This window comes from Buceros rhinoceros, unplaced genomic scaffold, assembly GCF_000710305.1.
Source record: "Buceros rhinoceros silvestris isolate BGI_N320 unplaced genomic scaffold, ASM71030v1 scaffold422, whole genome shotgun sequence".
Taxonomy (NCBI): domain Eukaryota; kingdom Metazoa; phylum Chordata; class Aves; order Bucerotiformes; family Bucerotidae; genus Buceros; species Buceros rhinoceros.
Window position 1 is genome coordinate 53082 of NW_010400416.1, and position 17875 is coordinate 70956.

The window sequence follows — 17875 nt, forward strand, 5'->3', positions numbered from 1 at the left end:
ACCTGATCACTCAAGTATATCCAAGAGAGACATTTGAAGGGATCAGGGAGAACCTTTGCTCAGTTACTTATTTTGTTCCCGCCGTGTGCTCGACTCACTATTGACACACCATTATGTGCCAGGCTGAAGAAATCAACAGCTTTCTCGCTCCCTGCAGGACCAAGAAATATCCTTAGGACAAATTCAGAAGAAATATCATGCTCTGGTGTGGTTTTTTGCTTTACCTTTAAATTCTTTAGCATGATTAAAAACGTTTACACCACCAACCGTGAGTAGAAGGAAAGCACGTGAAAAAACAGGCTTATATTAAATCAAGCACTCTTCATAATGCTATGAAATGCAACCCACATGAATCAGAAAAAAACGGCAACTTAACAGAAACATAACATCAAAATACTCCTCAGGCCTCCTGAAAGAGAAATTCTAGACAGTTTTTGAACCTCAAGCTCTAATATGCTTTGCTAAAAGACAGGACAATTTAAATAGACCAGATTCTGGTTCAGAGGAAAAAAAATAAATTAAAGCCTACCATAGGACCAGATACATCTTCAGAGGATTTATGGCAGAGACTGGAAATCTTTTCAGCACGCATAAGGTATTCTGCAGTCTTCCTTTTCACTGCTTCTCGACGAGTTGGGCTTGATTCACCTCAATGGAGAAAAAGAAAGTTATTTTTTCTATAGAGCGAGGTACTAAGTAATCAAAGTACAGGACTGCTTTGATTCTTCCTTTTTTTATTTCCTTGGGGTTATTCATAATCAAACCTACAGATATGCATCTTATAAAAAGCAAGCGCTATGATCTCAGAGTTCTACAAAAATAACAATTTGAACCTTGCTAGAGTCCAAGGTAAATAAAAAGTCTTACCTCATTTTTCTGCAACCTGATATATGTTCCTATGGTAACATAAGTAAGAACTGAAACAAACCACTGATCCAAACGTTGTACTCAAAAAAACCCACTCAATTAGAGAAGAAACAATAAGACGTTTATAGCAGAACAATAAAGAAACTTGGGGTTTTTCCTCATCTTTCTAATACGGACTGTCCTAAGTATAAAGGAAAGCCACAAATGCTATCAATAGCCAGAAGGCACCGTAAGAGACACCAAGAACTCTTGCTCCTGGCTTTCTAGTGCTAACTGCTCCTTGCCTGCTGGCTTGGGGTGACACAGGAAGAAAGGAAGGAGCACTTGGACCAACTGCTTCACTTCCCAGATGGCTGAACCACCACGGTGTTATGTCTAACCTACCCAAACTCTTGCAAGAGGTGAGATCCTGTGATACAACACAAATTCCATATTCACTCTAAAACTTAGTTTGTGTAGGCACTCATATCATGAGCTGTATAGGATTCTCAAGTTGTGATGATACAAGTTGTGATGACAACACCCGAGCAAAGATCGAGAGACTGTGAACCACAATTGTTATAACAGAATTGAGATAACTGTGCTGACAAATAGAAGATATCTGAAACAACAGCACAGACTTCATATGGCCCTGACAGCCTCTTCCAGCCCTGAGACCATCTAAGACTTGCAGAAACACAGCCTTGGCTGTGACAGGCTTCTGAACCAACACGTGAAGACCAGCACCTCTCACAAACCCGCGTTCAAACAGGGCAAGGCACTGCAAGGATATCTGCCTAACAGCCACTCAACATGAAAGACAAGGCAAGGAGCAGGAGAGGTAATAAATTAAACACACAAATACACAAACAGCAGATAACAGAGACAATAACGAAGACTTGAACTCATAAGACACTGATTGATGGGCCATGAAAGGAACCTCTGAGTGTAACCTTGAAGAAATTCAACCAGAAACTTGGTAACTGATAAGGAAAAAAAACGGATTATTGCAGGTTATCAAGAATGAGACTCATAAAAAAGAGCAAACTTATTACGGGATGTCTGAGGGAGAACATACTGTGTAAATGCTTGCATGCAAGTCATGGTGGGAGGTTTTCAAGGGGTTCCTCTGGCAATATCTAAGACATCATAGAATGTTCAAGGGCAGATCAAAGGTGAGGAAAGGGAGGGCTCAAGGCAGAGTGGGGGCACTGAGAAAACAGAGGTGGGAATTTCATGGGTCAATTCTGTACAAGCAGGCCACTGCTCAATCTGCTTCTCTGACTGAGCCCTGTGCCTGACCACCACTGCCTGCCTTAGCTCCTCAAGAAACTCTGTTCCTCACTACTCTCTGCATTAGTGTACTCTGTGCATAAGATACACCAATGAACTTAAAGCCAGTTAAGCAGGGAAGTCTGAGAAAATGTCTCTGAGCTGGACCATGGACCTTGGGGCCATCTACCAGAGACATGAATAGCAGGTCTTTCCCTGACCAGCAACAGTTTAGAAGTGGTTGGGCTGTTCACACTGCTTGTGGTTACGCAGGTGTCTGCGAAGGCAACATCCTTCTGCCAGTGTCGATCTGTTTGTGGTCAGCCATGTCCATACAGAGTACTGTGCACACATGCAAGAAACTTGCACTCAGCTTCGCTACTGGTAGGACCCAAAGAAGGGGTAAGCTGCAGCCACATCTCTTCAGCAGCTCGGGGCAGGAGGAATAGCTCTGATCTGCCTAATCCTTTAGGCAGCCAAATCTCGCCGGCTTTAACATCAGCTCCTCAACAAAGGAGAAGAAGCAGGTCAGCTGACTGTTCAATTTTCCCAAAACACTTTCTAGATGGCAGAGATCAATGAAAAAACAAGTGCAAGGTCTCTTCAGAAAGTTCACATAAGGCCTCAGAGCTGCTGTTTTCCCCCTGCCCCATACAAGATAAAACGAAACATTGCTCTTGCTTTAAACAATGCTTAGACTCAGAGTGTCTATAGGCAGAGGCTCTTTCTCACTTTATGTTGCCATGGTCTACTACTAGTCATTTTGACTCAGTTATAAAGACTCCCCCTCCCTTTCATATCATGACTACAAATTGCCTTAACACACACAACCACCACACAGACTCCATCAGGCATGAGTAGAAGAGACTTACGATCTACTCCAAGCTCTGCTGTAAGTGATCTATTGTAAATCTTATTATCCACCTCACAGCAGGAGGGAAAAGTGATTGCCACCTCCTTGGACAAAGACACAGTACCCTGCTCTGCCAAAAGCCTTTTGGACAACGCTTGGTTTGGAAAGAAGCTGGACATCAGAAGTTCAGTGCACTTTCAGCATACATTGTCATGGACATGCACCAACTTCTCAGTAGTTTCTCTCATTCTAAAGACAGAGGACTTTCTAAAGACCTGGACTTTGTACCAGGTTCACAGCTCTACTATCAGTCTCCATTTGGTAGAACTCTATTGGTGAAATTCCCCTAGATGAGACTGCCAGTCTTATTCCCATCTAGGATAAAAAAAAAAAAAAAAACCACCATGACTCCATTGTTTGAACTTGGATTTGGCTTGATCAGAAGAGAATAGACAGTATTTTATACAGGTGTGTTGTCATTTCTTAGAACATGACTAACACTCTTGCTTCCAACACTACACTTCATCTGACAGCACCATAAAAACTTTCTTGTGCCAATCCACTGGTGATGGCCCACATTCTCTTAGACACCCGAAGGGGCAGTCGCTCAGGGAAAACAAATCATCTGCACAGCAACAATAAACTCTTTAGCCAGCATGTTCTTCAAGCAGACTGCTAGAAAACTGCTAGGTTAGTGTCTAAGGCTATCATAAAAGTCAAGCTTACTGCTTAATTGTTAGTTATGTGTATTTAGTTTGGATGTTTATAGCCTTTTCTCAATGCTTCAGTAATTTTACAGTAATTAACACAAACAAGCTAGGATGTCCCCTTAGAGCTGTCTTTGTTCTCCCTACTTTCACAAGACATTAATTTCCATTTTTCTTCTACTTTTCCTTCCCGAGTAATCTGTTGAATAACATTTGCATTTGCAAATGCTCGCTCATTTAAATCTTCGGCCATAAAAGAGGGCGTGGAGTCACAAAACAACATTTACTCACTAAGTTCTTGCATCTTATTTGTGAATAAGACCATTAACAGTCCAGTCTCTGAACACTTTAACGGGGATGTTTGAGAAATGGATTCATGGATGTAGGATTTTGGCTTTTTATTCTTTACATTAGTTTAACGAAGAAAAGGTGAAAAGCTATATTCCAATACAAATTCCCACTTAAACAGCCGCTCTGTGAAGAAATAAAGGACACTAATTTTTAAAAGAAATAAATAAAATGTTACTTAAAAAGCCTTAAACACAGAGTTATGAGTAATAAAGACCCCATTAAAGTAAAAATAATCTTCAGCCTCTATGACAAATTTCAGGTTATAGACTCTTCACTTAAAGCCAAATGCATCACTAAAACACAGAACTAGAACAAATCCTTATATTTGACAGATGTTAAAGCTGGGATGCAGCCTTTATGCATTTTTTTTATTTAAATGCAATATTACATTTTGCTACGGGATGGTGGTTTTAGTTCTGCAAAATGTGTACTCTCAGAAGAATGGACTAATTTATTCCTAGTTAAGAACTTTTGATTTAAACATTGTGTGAGCATATTGAGCTCCTAGTTCCATTCTGTGGTTAGCCCACAATAATCTAAAAAGGTATCTCTCTTTAATTACAATTTACACTTGAAAGGCATTTTTCTTTAAATGGCAGCAAACAGGAAATGTTTAAACTGTGTCAAAGCCTTTGATGAATCTTTACAACTGCTCATAAAAGATCATCCTGCTTAAAATAATATTGATTTTTCATTTATTTTCCTAGATACTAGAAGATTTACGTTTCATCTGATCAGGATCAAAGCTTCTTCCCCCTCCTGATCACTGGGATTAAATCAGCAATGTCATTTTACACGTTTAAAAACTACACTGCTAAAGCAAGATATAAAAGTGTAGCAAGGCTGATCATAGAGACCTTAGAATTAAAGCCCCTCAAGATTCCCCGTCTCTCTCCCTCTGCATTTGCTACAGAGCAGCTGTGCCTCACACAGATTCACATGAATGAAAATATTAAGGCGAGAAACCACCCACTTAGTTTATTTTCCATATGACTTTCCTGTAATTATTTTGTAAACTGTTCACACAACAATATATAAAAACATCTGCAAAAACAGGTAATTAATGTGTCAAGCCAAACTAATGCATTTTTTATGGTGTCCATGCTTCGTCAACTGTAATTATAACTCTTTTTAAGCAAATGATGATGTGTTTGTTGCAATGTGCAAGTGGTTATTTTAGATGCTCTGTTTACTATTACTGCAAACAGAATATAAAAACTCTACAGCTACTTCGTTGCACATATAAGCCTTCATCTACAAAAGCACAAGCAGGCAGCTCCCTCATTTTCCACAGGCTTTGCCTATTCCAAAGAAATAAAAATATCTTAAAACAAAAATTGGCTTTGGAAAGGCTGACCAGGCCACCCGCTGACCAAAGTAACAGTAGCCAGGACATTAGGACAGCAGCCAATGATTTAAAATTCGTTCTTTCATTTTTATTTCTAAGGACAGCTCAGCTACAATATATTTACAAAACCAGACATTCCTAACAACATTCAAATGATCTTGAGGGTTTGATAGAGGAAAACCACAAATATCAGAATAATTGTGCCACTGAGTTCATCTGTGACTTGCCTGCTTGTTTTCTCATAGCCCGCTGACTTGAATGAAAAACACAGAGAAGCAGCATTTCCAAGCGTGCATACACAGCAGCGGCATCTGGAAACTAGCAGTGTTTTTGTTTGTCTTCTACTCAGAAGGGTCTTCTACTCACACCCCATAGCACCTCAGAGGAGTACACACCTTTGAGCAATGAGCTAACTCAGTGTTGAAGTGTTAAGTGTCCAGGTCTGTTAACTGTTTATTCAGGCATCAAATCTTCTGTAATTCTATTGTATAGGAAAATGACTTATGTTCAGATATTAATAGCAAAAAGCTATTGAAAGGGAGCCACGTTCAGTAAACTCAAACAAAAAAATCTGAGCAGCATGGACCATGGGAAAAACCTGTCCTCCCAAATAGCCTGGGGTACTAGAAACAGGACACATCTCAGATGCACAGAAGTGTTGTCAAACTTGCTCTGGTCCTTAACTACCCCACACCAGAGCCAGGACAGAAGATGGGTATGTTACCGGTGGTAACAGACAGCTCTGTTCTCCATTTGCCACTCACATGTACCATATCCCGCAGTCACTAAATAGCAGCCACCCAGCAAACCCAGCCATTCCTTCCCTCCTTTGTGTCTGACCACCTCCAAATCATCCCCCACTGGGTATTAGAGATTTTCCTCGTGAAGAGCCAATCTGTCAGGACCACATTAGTGCACCTGCTACCTAATGAGCTGCTTAACCAGGATGTCGATATTTCCACAGAAAAGGTAAGGCTAAAAAGTTAGCATTACCTGTCCCAATCCTCTGTAACCTCTACATTCCGAATCTTCCTGATTTTTCTCAGACTTACTAAAAATATATGTGGGCTGCCTTTATTTAAAGATATCAGAAGAGATTTGCTCCAGGAAGGAACATCCTCTTGCAGAACAAGCTACAAGGAACTTGCGGGAGACTGCCTGTTGTGCTAACCCCAAACTCCATGTTCTTAACAATTTAAACAGTAAAACTTTCTCTAAATACTGAAATCTTCAATGAAACATTTATAATTGCCAAATCTAACAGCTATAATACCATTTTTTATTTTTACAAGTTTCTTTATCTTCTTCACAGTCTTCCTGAACATATCACCCAGCTGGATTGCTGAATCTTTCAAAGAATTGCTCTCTATAAAAATGCAAGGGAGTAAGCCTTAAAAGATTTATTTCTTCTCACAATGAAAAGAGGTTTAGCAGCACCTTCCTTATTAGTGGGTAGCCCAGCTGTTATTTTTGCCTAATTGGTTCAAGAGGACCTCTGTTCTTCTTAGGGCAAACACTTCTTACATCATGTGAAGCGGAGTCCTTTGTCCATATTAGCCAAACAAAAGCTCAGGCACGACATAAGTGACAATGCGACTCACAATCCACCACAGGTTCGTGACCACTTTGGACAAAGTTTTATAACCCAAAATTTATTTCAGGAATGGGAAGAGCTTCTGAGATTGGAACAAGTCTACACCAACTTTCACAGGGGAGTGAGTGGGTAACCTTTAATTTTCAAACAATTAAGTGAAATGTGGCAGATGCTGGGGTAGATGGACACTTCAGCATCAAGGAAAGACACTAGAGATTTTAGTGGCAGGTGGCAGTTTGGAACTGTGAAATAAAGCTGCGGGCTCATCGTCTCTAGTATGCTGGATATCATGCTAATGATGAGTTCCTTTGAGGTGTTGGACAAATTCTGCAGCTAAAAATACTGTAAATATTAAAAAATAAGACCAAGGTTAAGCCGAGAATGGTGAAACACTTTGAAGTGATATTTTCTCCACTTTTTTCTTTTCTTTTTTTAAACATCTGAAAGAGTCAAATTTATTAAGATGCACTACATTTATAAGAACCATGCTTCATTGCTTTCTGAAGATTCAGGACAGTTCCGTACTCTAGCAACCAGGAAAAGCCACAAAAAAGTTAAACCTCTCATGATGAAGCATAAATGCATGACAGTGAGTGAACACCTAAGAATTCTTCTACCAACTTTTCAGTGTGCTCACAACTACAATATTTTATATATCCTCTTCACTGCAGGTCTCTCGAGGCACAAAGTTACCAATCCTGGACCCTGTAGAGAACCCATGGTGACACACAAGTGGTGTCAGTGTCTAGGTAAACACCTCTCTGGAGAAAACAACACTGGCCTATTGCCAAAGTTGAGGTTACACTGAAGAATGGCGTGGGTGAAATGTGTTTGAGGGGTCAGTGATACTGCAGATAATAAATATAACTTTGCAGAAACACTAATCGACAAACATCTGTTTGTGGAGAAACCTCGATGTTAAATCCACAAGGTGATGGTAGCTTTGTGTGTGTGACACTATCTGGAAAAAGCTAAAATGAATGTCATGCAGCACACACCATTTCAGGGAGGAAAGGCTTGACTTCCCATCCATCTACTAAAACTTTAGTCTTTGACTGCAAAGTATTTCACCAAAGCAAGACTTCAAAATGGGATAAATATAATTGAACACTTTCCTATAAAACTATGTAAGAAAAAGAGGGGAAAAAACCCCCCTGTGAGCACTGCAAGAGAGAAGGACAAGCTGTGGCATCCTAGCACAGATGAGGGAACACAATGGTGGCAGCAGCAGCAGGTCCTCCAACACAAGCAACACAGGGACAGGAGGAGAGCACTGACAGTCAGGGCAAGGAAAGAAGTTACACAGGCCACTATCACAGAAAAGAGGAAAAGAATTTCCAAGTTCTCTGCACCTTTCCTTCTTAATTAAAAGGACAAGTTCAAATTAGAATTAGCACCCTCAAACATTCCATCGAGGAGGGAATGAGCAGGGGGAATCAAGGCACACAGACACCTACCCCTTCAAGTCAGAATAAGTTAAAGCATAAAGCACTGAAGAAAGGAAGAAAAAAAAAAAGACAGATAAAAAACAATTATGAGATTCATCAATCCTGGCAGCCTAATATCACTCATATCTATGCACTAAATATAATTCATATGTGCTTTTAAATTGTACTATGGGAAATGGTATCTTTTCAAGAGCAACCACTAAAACCTCTAAAACAGAGGAGCCAGCGGCAGGCCCTGTAGAGATTGAACCCGTACGAGTCCTTCTACACAGCTCTGAAACGAGAGGGGCTATTTTAAGATACTGGAAAAGAAGGAAAGAGGGCAGGAAGAGAGAAAAGGAAGAGAAGAAAAGAGAGAAGCTGTATATGCAAGAACTGGGGCAGGAGGGAGATAAGAGCACTGATTATCATGCAGCACCATCTCCTTAAACATAGCTACACAATTTTTTTATTCCAGCTCGTCATTTGCCCCAACTCACCTACACTGCCCAAGGCATTTCATTCTGCAGCCAGAGACTCCTGTTTCCTCACCTAAGGACAGAAGTGGCACTGTAACCTCGAGCAGTCCGGTTTGTCTACACCGTATGCTGGAAGAAGTGTGGCAGCCCTACTAGGTCTTCTGGTGGGAGGTAGAAACCCCACACAGCAACAGTCAAAAAAAGATTAATGCACTTCACTGCAGCTAAGTGCTGGCTAACAACAGCCGAGATAAAACGCTGTGGAGTGCAGGCAGGAAGAGATGCCTGTCAAAGAGGCTGGGCACAAGCAGCAGCCTGGCAAGGGGCTGCTGTAAGGACAGACAGAATCGTTGGAAAGGTCAGATAAACACCAAGCCAACGCGGCCAGCTGGGAACCCAGAAAGGGGAAGAAAGAACAGATTTTGAAGGCCCACCTTGGCACAGGTTTATTTGTTCTTTAACAGACACATGCTAAGCGGCCACATTCAGCGTCACCTCTGCATCACGCCCCGCACGCTGGCTCACAGGTATTGGTACAACTCACCTTTACGCATACTGTAAGGCTCTACACTGTGCAGCAGGTACGAGACCCCAGACCTTTATCAGCCTCTTGGTGCAGAGAAGTCTTGCAGTTTAAGTGGAACGTTGCCTTGAGTATTCCTTCACATAGCTGAACCTGCTGTATTACACATCAACCAACTACACCACACTTCAGTGGCTGATGCCTCAATGCAGTGTCGAAACCCAGTACTTTTGCATATGGAACGACATCACTCAGGGTGATAGTCCAGCATCGACTGCACAGTGATGGATCCTATAGCACTAACCTGCTCTAAAGCTCTGTATGGTCTGCAATGGGCTTTGGAAGCCAACACATTTCAGTTATGAACAGCTCACGGCCCATATTAACATGAGTTTCAGCATCATTGGCAGCACAGTGAAGTTAGATTACTTTGTTTTTAAGCAAACCACAATATTTCCAACATCCCTTCTTAATCTAGCTGCTTGTCAAGTTCTCTCACAAACATCTCACCTTCTGAAATGGTAGCTGTGATTTCAAGGTTGCATGAAGCACTAGGAGAGGAGGAGCACTTTGTATATTTGCTTAGGAAGTCCAACCCAATCAGTCCTACAGCATCCTCACTGTCCACAAGCAGGGAACAGAGAGTATTCGGCTCCTTTGGAAGGAACCGGAGCAGGAAGTTTTTGCCTTGACTGGTTCCAGCCTCAGTGAAAGCGTAAAGCTACAACAGCGCGTAAGGCGAGTGACAAGAAACCAACAGAGCACAGACGGGGGAGAACTACAGTTCCATCAGTCATGCTGTCACAGACCCTTTCCCTCCAGGGTCCAAAATAGCTCTTAAGGGTTTTCCTGCAGACATCACAGCTTACACCCCAACACATCTTCTCAGAAAACAGGTCAGTTGTTACCTCAAAGACATTGTTCCAGTCAGGCCCTGCTGCCAAGTATCCCAAACTGCCTAAGAGAGTTACTCTCAAGGAGAGCTTCACAAGTGAAAGGAGTTTAAAACAGCTACTGTGTTGTAACAGAACTTGTCTTCGTAAGTGCCATTCAACAAATAAGCAAAGGTGATTTTCACTCCGGGAGCCAGAGGTGCTTGTGGAACAGCCACGGCTGTTGCCTTTTTCATAAAATACTGTCTTCCTGGCCTTCTGTCAAGCATGCTCCTGTTTGCATCTCTGGCTCCATCACAAGTTCAAATCATAGCCCATCATAATCCCAGTAATTAGACACAAGTTGGTTTGTTTTCACTATATCTGAAAATATCATCTAGTTGTCCAACGTATTCCCAGCATTTCATTGTATATGCATTTCTGGGTTAAAAGTCAATGTCATTTTACCAAGGTTCCAGTAATTTGTGTAATTTTTGTTCCAGCTCTGTTTACTGGATAAACATTAAAGCAGCACAGAGCAGAGCAAAGCTGACATTCACAGCCTGCTTTCAAAGACACCAGCAGCTTATCTAGAAGTTGTAGATACCTGACACAAAACACAGGTAGCTGGAAAACAGCTCGCAAGAGGCATCACATACCCTGAGCAACACAGTCTGTGCTGCCAAACCAGCCCCCTAAACCAATTGCATATCCTTTGTGCCCAGCCACAGCTGCTAGACGTGAAAACAAACACCCCAAACCTCTGACAGAGTAAATGGATCATCTCCCTTCACTTGTGAATGCGTAACATGGTCCTTTGTATGTAACAGAGCAGCCACGGACACATCTGCTTTCTAAACCACGTGGATCAGGTCCTGTGCTTTTCTACACGAATTAGTCTGACCATACTGCGAAGTTTCCTGCTTCAGCACTTGCCTGAAGGTACTGAAACCCAGCAACAAGCAACAGTGCTTGTTGTGATTGTCACACAGGTCAGACAGCCCAGAAGCGTAACGGATATAATTTGAGAAGAGCTGGAATTGGAAAAAGAGGAGCAGTTTATACAAACTGGACTCCCTGGTTTTTATTTCAGTAAACTCTTCCCATAATTTCAGCCTCCTGATCTACTTTCTCCTAACATAAGCTATGCCCTACACCAAAGTCAGGGAAAGCACGACTCCGCATCAAACACAGTTAACTTTCAGCCCAGAAGTTGGTGGCTTACTATTGATTAGTGCATTTTTTTTTCCATTGCTAGGCCTGAAGCAATGCATTGACCTCAAAGTGCTCTGACATGCTAACGAAACAAAGGAACAGCTGTAATTGTGAGCCAAATTTTCTACCAGTTACACTCAGCATCCTTAAAAAGGCAGAAGAGTTGAATTTCAGGGGGTTTCAGCTCCTGGAAAATTGTTTAACCATCCTATGCAACCCTTGCAGACCTGCCCTTCAAAAGCTCCAAAATCTTCCACATACCAATGCCCAGAAAACAAGAGGCGCAGCAGCATCAGTGCATATTCAGAGGAAAAAGGAAAAAACAGCAGCTATTCCCTCTCACCGCATGCAAGGGAGCTCTGGTATAAATGAACAGGTTGGTACAAGAGGCACAGGTCATTCAGCAGCAGTCAAACGGCCAGTTCAAAAATTCATTCTCCTTCCCACCAACAAACACATTTAATATTAAATGTACACACAGAGCACAGCTAGGCCCAAGACATACAAAGAGCAGATGCCCAGAGTCCAAGATATACACCAGCATCCTGGAGCACAGACGGGTTCACTCCCCAAGCGACATGTGCATTAGGCCTTTTGGCAGAACTCTGAACAGAACATTAAAAAGTTTAGCACTAAAACTCTGCAAGAGAGGAAAATACATACACACCTTGCACAGTACAGTTAACACCACGACACTTCCGAGAGCATGCACACACAGCTGAAACGAAGTCACGATGGACATTGCTTTGGTGTGAGCATACACAACGCCTGTCTAGCCCAGCATTGGTGCCATCACCTCTTGAGAGCTGGAAAGCCATCGGGACAGAACAGACTCAAACGTCCTCCGACTGCCTCTATGGAAGCCACCTACTTCAGCTGAACAAGTCTATAAATTTGCAGTAATGAACTGATTCATACACGATTTTGATGAGCAGCCTTAGGAAGAAGCACATCTTGTACCAAGCCTAAAGGATCGACAGGCAACGGAGACATCCTTATCTTTCAAATACATCTAACCAGCTTACAGAGGCATCACATTTCTGCAGTAATTCTGAGAGAACTTTCAAACAGTGCAGGTGGGTGATGTTTCTCTTTCCCTGGTATGCTGGTTACATTTCCCGGTTTCAACTTTGAGGCGTCAATTTCTATTTTCTTGGTGCCACCACGTGGCAAAAGTATGCATTACTATCCTACATGCAAAAGCCACTTGCAGTTCGTTCTAGAGAGGCCACACATTCTGCATGGCTGTACCCTGAAAGGTGATGTCACTTTATATGTGTTTTAAGTATGTATGAATGCCGTGTTTCACTTTCAGATATTACAAAGGCTGATTTAGACAAAATAGGCTGAAAACAATCAATGGCAGAAGACCAGAGACATTTTGTAACAATTGCTCCATCCTTACCTTTGAAAGGAGCATGTTATTTCCCATGAGAAATGCATAACTAGGAGTGTTTAAGTATCTTAGGTTAAGGGTTTGGTTTTTATTGGAACATACAGTGGATAGCCAAATGCCAGTGCTAAACATATGACCCTCACAAAGTAGCTAGATTAAAAAGCGAGACACAGATAGTTACTCATGGAGTTTTGTTGGGTTTTTCTTTTTTTTTCTTTTTTTTACTGTCCTCATAGATCCTGAGAAGGCATTTATTTTTGAGAAGGCATTTGAATTGGCCCCGTCATTGTAACGAGGGCATCAGTGTCCCCCTGCCAGCTTGCAGAAGCTCCAAAGAGAACAGGACATGAAATGAGCTGGATCTACCCAAACCTAGTGTAAGCGCAGAGCAGGGGATGAACATTCATTGTCACCCCACCTTCACAGCCATGTAGGGTAACATTAAAAAAAAGAAAAAAAAAAATAGAGAAGAACTGACTGCTAGGAACTAGCCTGTATACGTTTATGTTCCTAAGGGATAAGATGCCATTATTCCTTCTCCTGCACTGTACAGATGCAACGTCAGGGACCGCACAGAGGAAGCAGGTGCTGGCTCTCCTCATCCACCACATACACAGAGGTACCACCACTACAGATTAATAACCCCCACTGTACCGTGGTCTGAGTGACATCAGGGAAACAGGGCAGAATAACACACTTTTCTAAGCCTCCTTGAATTTTTTCCTAGCCTGAAAAGCATGGATACCAGCAGGCAAGAGAAAAGGATTTTGTCATCTTAGGTAGCAGGATGAGTAGCTAGTCTACAGCAAAGAAGGAAAAGTTCTTGCAAGAAATGTTAGCAAATAGAAGTAAAAAGTTCAACCCACTCTAGTTTAACCAGTCAGTACGCATCAGATGAGCAAGTCCCCTACAACACGTGCAAGAAAAGCCTTTCACAATTCCAAGGTAACACATTACCACAAGGATTACGATGGATCCGAAGCCAACAACTCAAGTACACATGCATAATTACTACAGCTCAGCTGATGTGCCACAGCCTGACTTGTGTTCATGCCCTATCAGTCTGAAGCTGTTTAAGAAAGCTTTCTGAAACTGAAACCTGAACTGTCAGTTTAAAACTGCATTGTGGCAGCCTTGCATCACGGCAGAGAAGACAGAGTGGTTATGACAAAACACGATATTCTTCAGAAGACCATAACTGAATGGCAAGCAGGACTTAGGAAGAAGTGTATCAGCAAAGAAGGAACAGTTGGGCTCTCCAAAGAAGGATTGCCAGCACATTCAACATCAAGAATAAAAAACATTGACAACATGGGCAAGGAAAGATATGATGTTATCGAAAAGCCACCACAAGCAGCAAGCAGTAACCCTACTGACATCGCTGGGGCTAGGAAAGAAAGAGGTGGATTTACTTCTGCCAAAAAGCAGAAGACACTGTAGGCAAAGGCTAGGGACATACCTTGGCCCACAGCTCTAGTCTTCATCAGGAACCTATCCATTATTTTTTGCAGGGCCCCAGTAAAGCAGCTCAGCAGGTAACTTCCATTCCTAGAACTGCAGAGGGTGTGGGCCACTGCTGTGCATCATACCAAGATGCAGCAAAGGCTTCTGCATGTGTGCACACAAGCATTTAAGTTCAGATCTGAAGCAGCACAATGCATCTGTGCCGTACACTCTCCAACAATGCCACAACTCTAATCTCACTCATTTGATCTGTGTGGGACAGAAGCGCAATACACAGACCCTGAATTCATTCCAGGAAAGAATAAATCTTTTCCAATGACTTATAGTTTTAGGCCATTGTTGGAGAAAATACAAATATATGAGGTTATCACTCCAGATTCTCAAGAACTAGAGAAGAAAAGGGAAAAAAACTGTTCCCTGACTGACAAGGTGCAAGAAGACTCTGCAAAAATTTGCATGTAGTTGTATCTGATCACTTACCAACAGCTTTTGCAGACATATTGACACACCAAATTCTTCTGGAAAAAAGAAAATAATAATCCTGCTCTCCTCTAGCAGAGCAGGCATGTAAGTTTGTACACATCCTTCAGCTAGAAAAGAACAGTTTAGCAGAAGAAGCAAGAGGCTGTGAGCCAAGAATAGTTCTAATCCTGTTGTGATTGGGAAGTTAACCTGAGTCTGCCTCTCCCCATGCGTAAAATGGGGATAATTAATCCTCACTTAACCATGTAAATTAAATAATGTTTCAACAGTGCTGCAAGTGCCACATATTAATTAATGCCTAGGTAATAAAAAGGAAAGAGGCAAAAGCGGGGCACTTTGCTACTTACCTGTGAGTCAAAGGTTGTGCCACTATTTTAAAAGAGGAGATACTTGGCGCTTGGAAGATGAGACTCTAAATTATCATGCAGTCTTAGAGAGAAAGATTTCCTTCTCCCCTCTCGCACATGCATGGCAGCTGTCAAGCACACGACAGCCAGGCACACCTCACTCTGCATTTCCCATCACCTCCTCGCAGTGCAGTAAGTGACGTTAACTAAGGAAACACCGTAAACAAACACACAACTTAAGGTAAGGCAAACATAATGGGAAGATCCATACCTTGAACACCTTCCAGAAGCAGATCAACCCCCTTTCTATAAAAGCTGAAGGCAGTTTCATAATCTTCTTCCTCCTCCTTCTTCAAGGCCAGTTTTATCAACTCGCCTGCTTTCTCCAAGTAATCTTGTTTGCCAGACTTGGGTTTTAAGCTTCCAGTAAACAAACTATGGCTTTCCCTCTCTCCTTCAGGTTTGATCCGCTCCTGCTCAGGTGCCAGTGTGCTTTGTACCGGGGGTTCGGAAGTAGGGCAAAGGCCAACAGCTCTACTGGGAGAACTTTGGTTGGATGCCATTCCATCATCTAACTCAGCAAGAGAGTCTACATCGACTGTCAGGGAGATCAGGTCACTGTCACTGGAGAAGCCTGAAAGCAGTCAGAAACATCCATTACTCTAGATTTCTCATATACCTTAGAAACATCCAAAATTATCGCATCCAAAGTTTTTAGCTTTCTTCTCACTTATGCAGCTACCTGACACTTTGCGCACAGAAATTCCCTGCATGTAAAGCTGTCTTAAATATTAATTTTTAGTACCTGTTTTTTAAAAATTAGCTACAAACTCTGCAGACCAACTGGATTCATTTTAATACTGGGAATGAGGAGACCAACATCTAACACTCAAACTGTCAAAGCCTGCTCACCACTGGGCTCCTAAAAATTACAACAGTAACCCTTTCTGTGCGAGTGCTATTAGACAAGTCAAATCAACGCAACCCAAATTACTCGTGCAAGAAATCCCAACATATTGTTTCAAATCATTAAGATGAAGCATCCCCGAAACAGTAAATTAGGAGCTTGAATTAATACAGTAACTGTCACCTTATGCATCATTTAGCGCTCTACCTTGCAGAGCTTCCTTTCATTGCTAACACGTGGCAGAGTGAATTAGCTTACACCTCTTCCACCGAAATTTGAGCTAGCTAACACATTTTGTTTCACAGTTGCCGTAAGCTAAGAGTAGATATACTTGCTGCAATCTGGCCTCAGTAACTAAACCACAGCAACTTTGCAGGGTTATTTGGAAATAAATGGCAACAAGGATATTTTACTCACACACCATGTCATTCAGTAAGGATTATCGTCCACAAAAAGCATTCACTCGTAATTATGACTTTCTAATATTTCAAATTCCACAAACGTAATGGAAACAACTTTTAGATCTCACCTCCGCATTCCGATTGGCTCGTAAGCGTCACATCATCAAGCCCACTTAAATCCTTCCGAACTGAAAAGGACAACAATGACAATGTTTGTGACATCCTTTTGAACAGAGTAGATGTTCCCTTGCCACCAGAATGAAAGGACGTGACCCTGCTACAGGTAAAAGCACATAACGTGAAACTGCTCTTTGCCCAGCTATCAGAGATACCCATTTGGTACCACACCTTTAGAATTGTGACAGTGGTATTAGATTTGCCATTCCTCATCGCCTCCGAGGTTAAAAAACAAAAAGCAGGTGCTTGCTTTGGGGAGGGCTAATTCAAACCTCAGCACTCCACTTAATTTCAATAGTAGCAGCACTTTAATCCCTATCTCTTACTGCTAAGGAGACTTAAAGCGGGAGAGCCTTCAAAGGTGGGGCCCACACACCAAGAAAATACAGTAATCTTTCAGTCTCAAAATGTCTTTCCAAAATAGTAACCTGCATGAGACATATGGAGCGAGCCACGAATTTGGCAGTGCCACCTAGATATCGAGTAGCAGTTCGTTTTATCACCTTGGCACATGTACCCACTGAGGCAATAAAACAGGCAACAAGGTCAAGACATTTAGCTGTTTGTATACAAAGAGAAAGTAAATTCTGAGCTAAAATCAGATCTGTTTTCTTCTGTATTATCAACTGTCAAGAGTTTATTCTATTATCATATAAAGCGCTCTGACTTATCTTCAAAAAGTATGTGGCAGTAGTGAGGAGCTGATTCAAAGGCAACTAATTCAAACTTTCTTTTTGATTTTGGAACTCTAGAGTCGGAGGGAGTTTAGAATTTATGGAAGAGGAGCGTGAAGAAGAAATACTGCTTTTCTGAAAATCAGTTGTTCCTTTAATGCGAGAGGGAAAAGACACGAAGGAGAACAGATTACCAGCCACTCTTTGTCTGAAAAGCAAGGGACAGCGATACTTAGTGACACAAGACTGCTTGAGAGGAGGGGACAGGCTGCACAGAAGACAACACTTCCAATCTTTAAGGGGAGGGACATAAAGTGTCCATGCAGAGAATTCAATTGCCTGTGTCACCCCAAGTCCTGCAAGAAGGCAGGTGACCTTACAACAGAACAGCTGAAGGAACACAGGAGATTTATTAATTAGCGTATTAATAATGGGCCATTCACCCGCCCAACTGAGGGACAGCCATGTCAAATTTGGGTGCAGAAGACTGAGAATTTCTGAAATAACAGTCAGAGGAGCCAAGTTACTTTGTGTAGGGA

The 17875-nt window shown here is 41.9% G+C and overlaps 1 protein-coding gene across 6 annotated transcripts in view; it reads right to left on the reverse strand.

Annotated features, from left to right (window-relative positions):
* RPS6KC1 (ribosomal protein S6 kinase, 52kDa, polypeptide 1) overlaps window positions 1-17875 on the reverse strand; it is an 82074-nt gene that overhangs the window by 46615 nt on the left and 17584 nt on the right. For 4 of the 6 annotated variants that reach the window (XM_010131824.1, XM_010131822.1, XM_010131819.1 and 1 more), the window contains exons 5-7: window positions 16614-16673; window positions 15449-15811; window positions 530-648 (exon numbers count right to left, since the gene is read on the reverse strand). In XM_010131824.1, the coding sequence (XP_010130126.1) occupies window positions 530-648; window positions 15449-15740 (411 nt within the window). In that variant the 5' untranslated portion in view covers window positions 15741-15811; window positions 16614-16673. Of the gene's footprint in view, window positions 1-529; window positions 649-15448; window positions 15812-16613; window positions 16674-17875 lie in introns of those variants that run through there. The other 2 variants (XM_010131823.1, XM_010131820.1) reach the window with 2 other exon arrangements.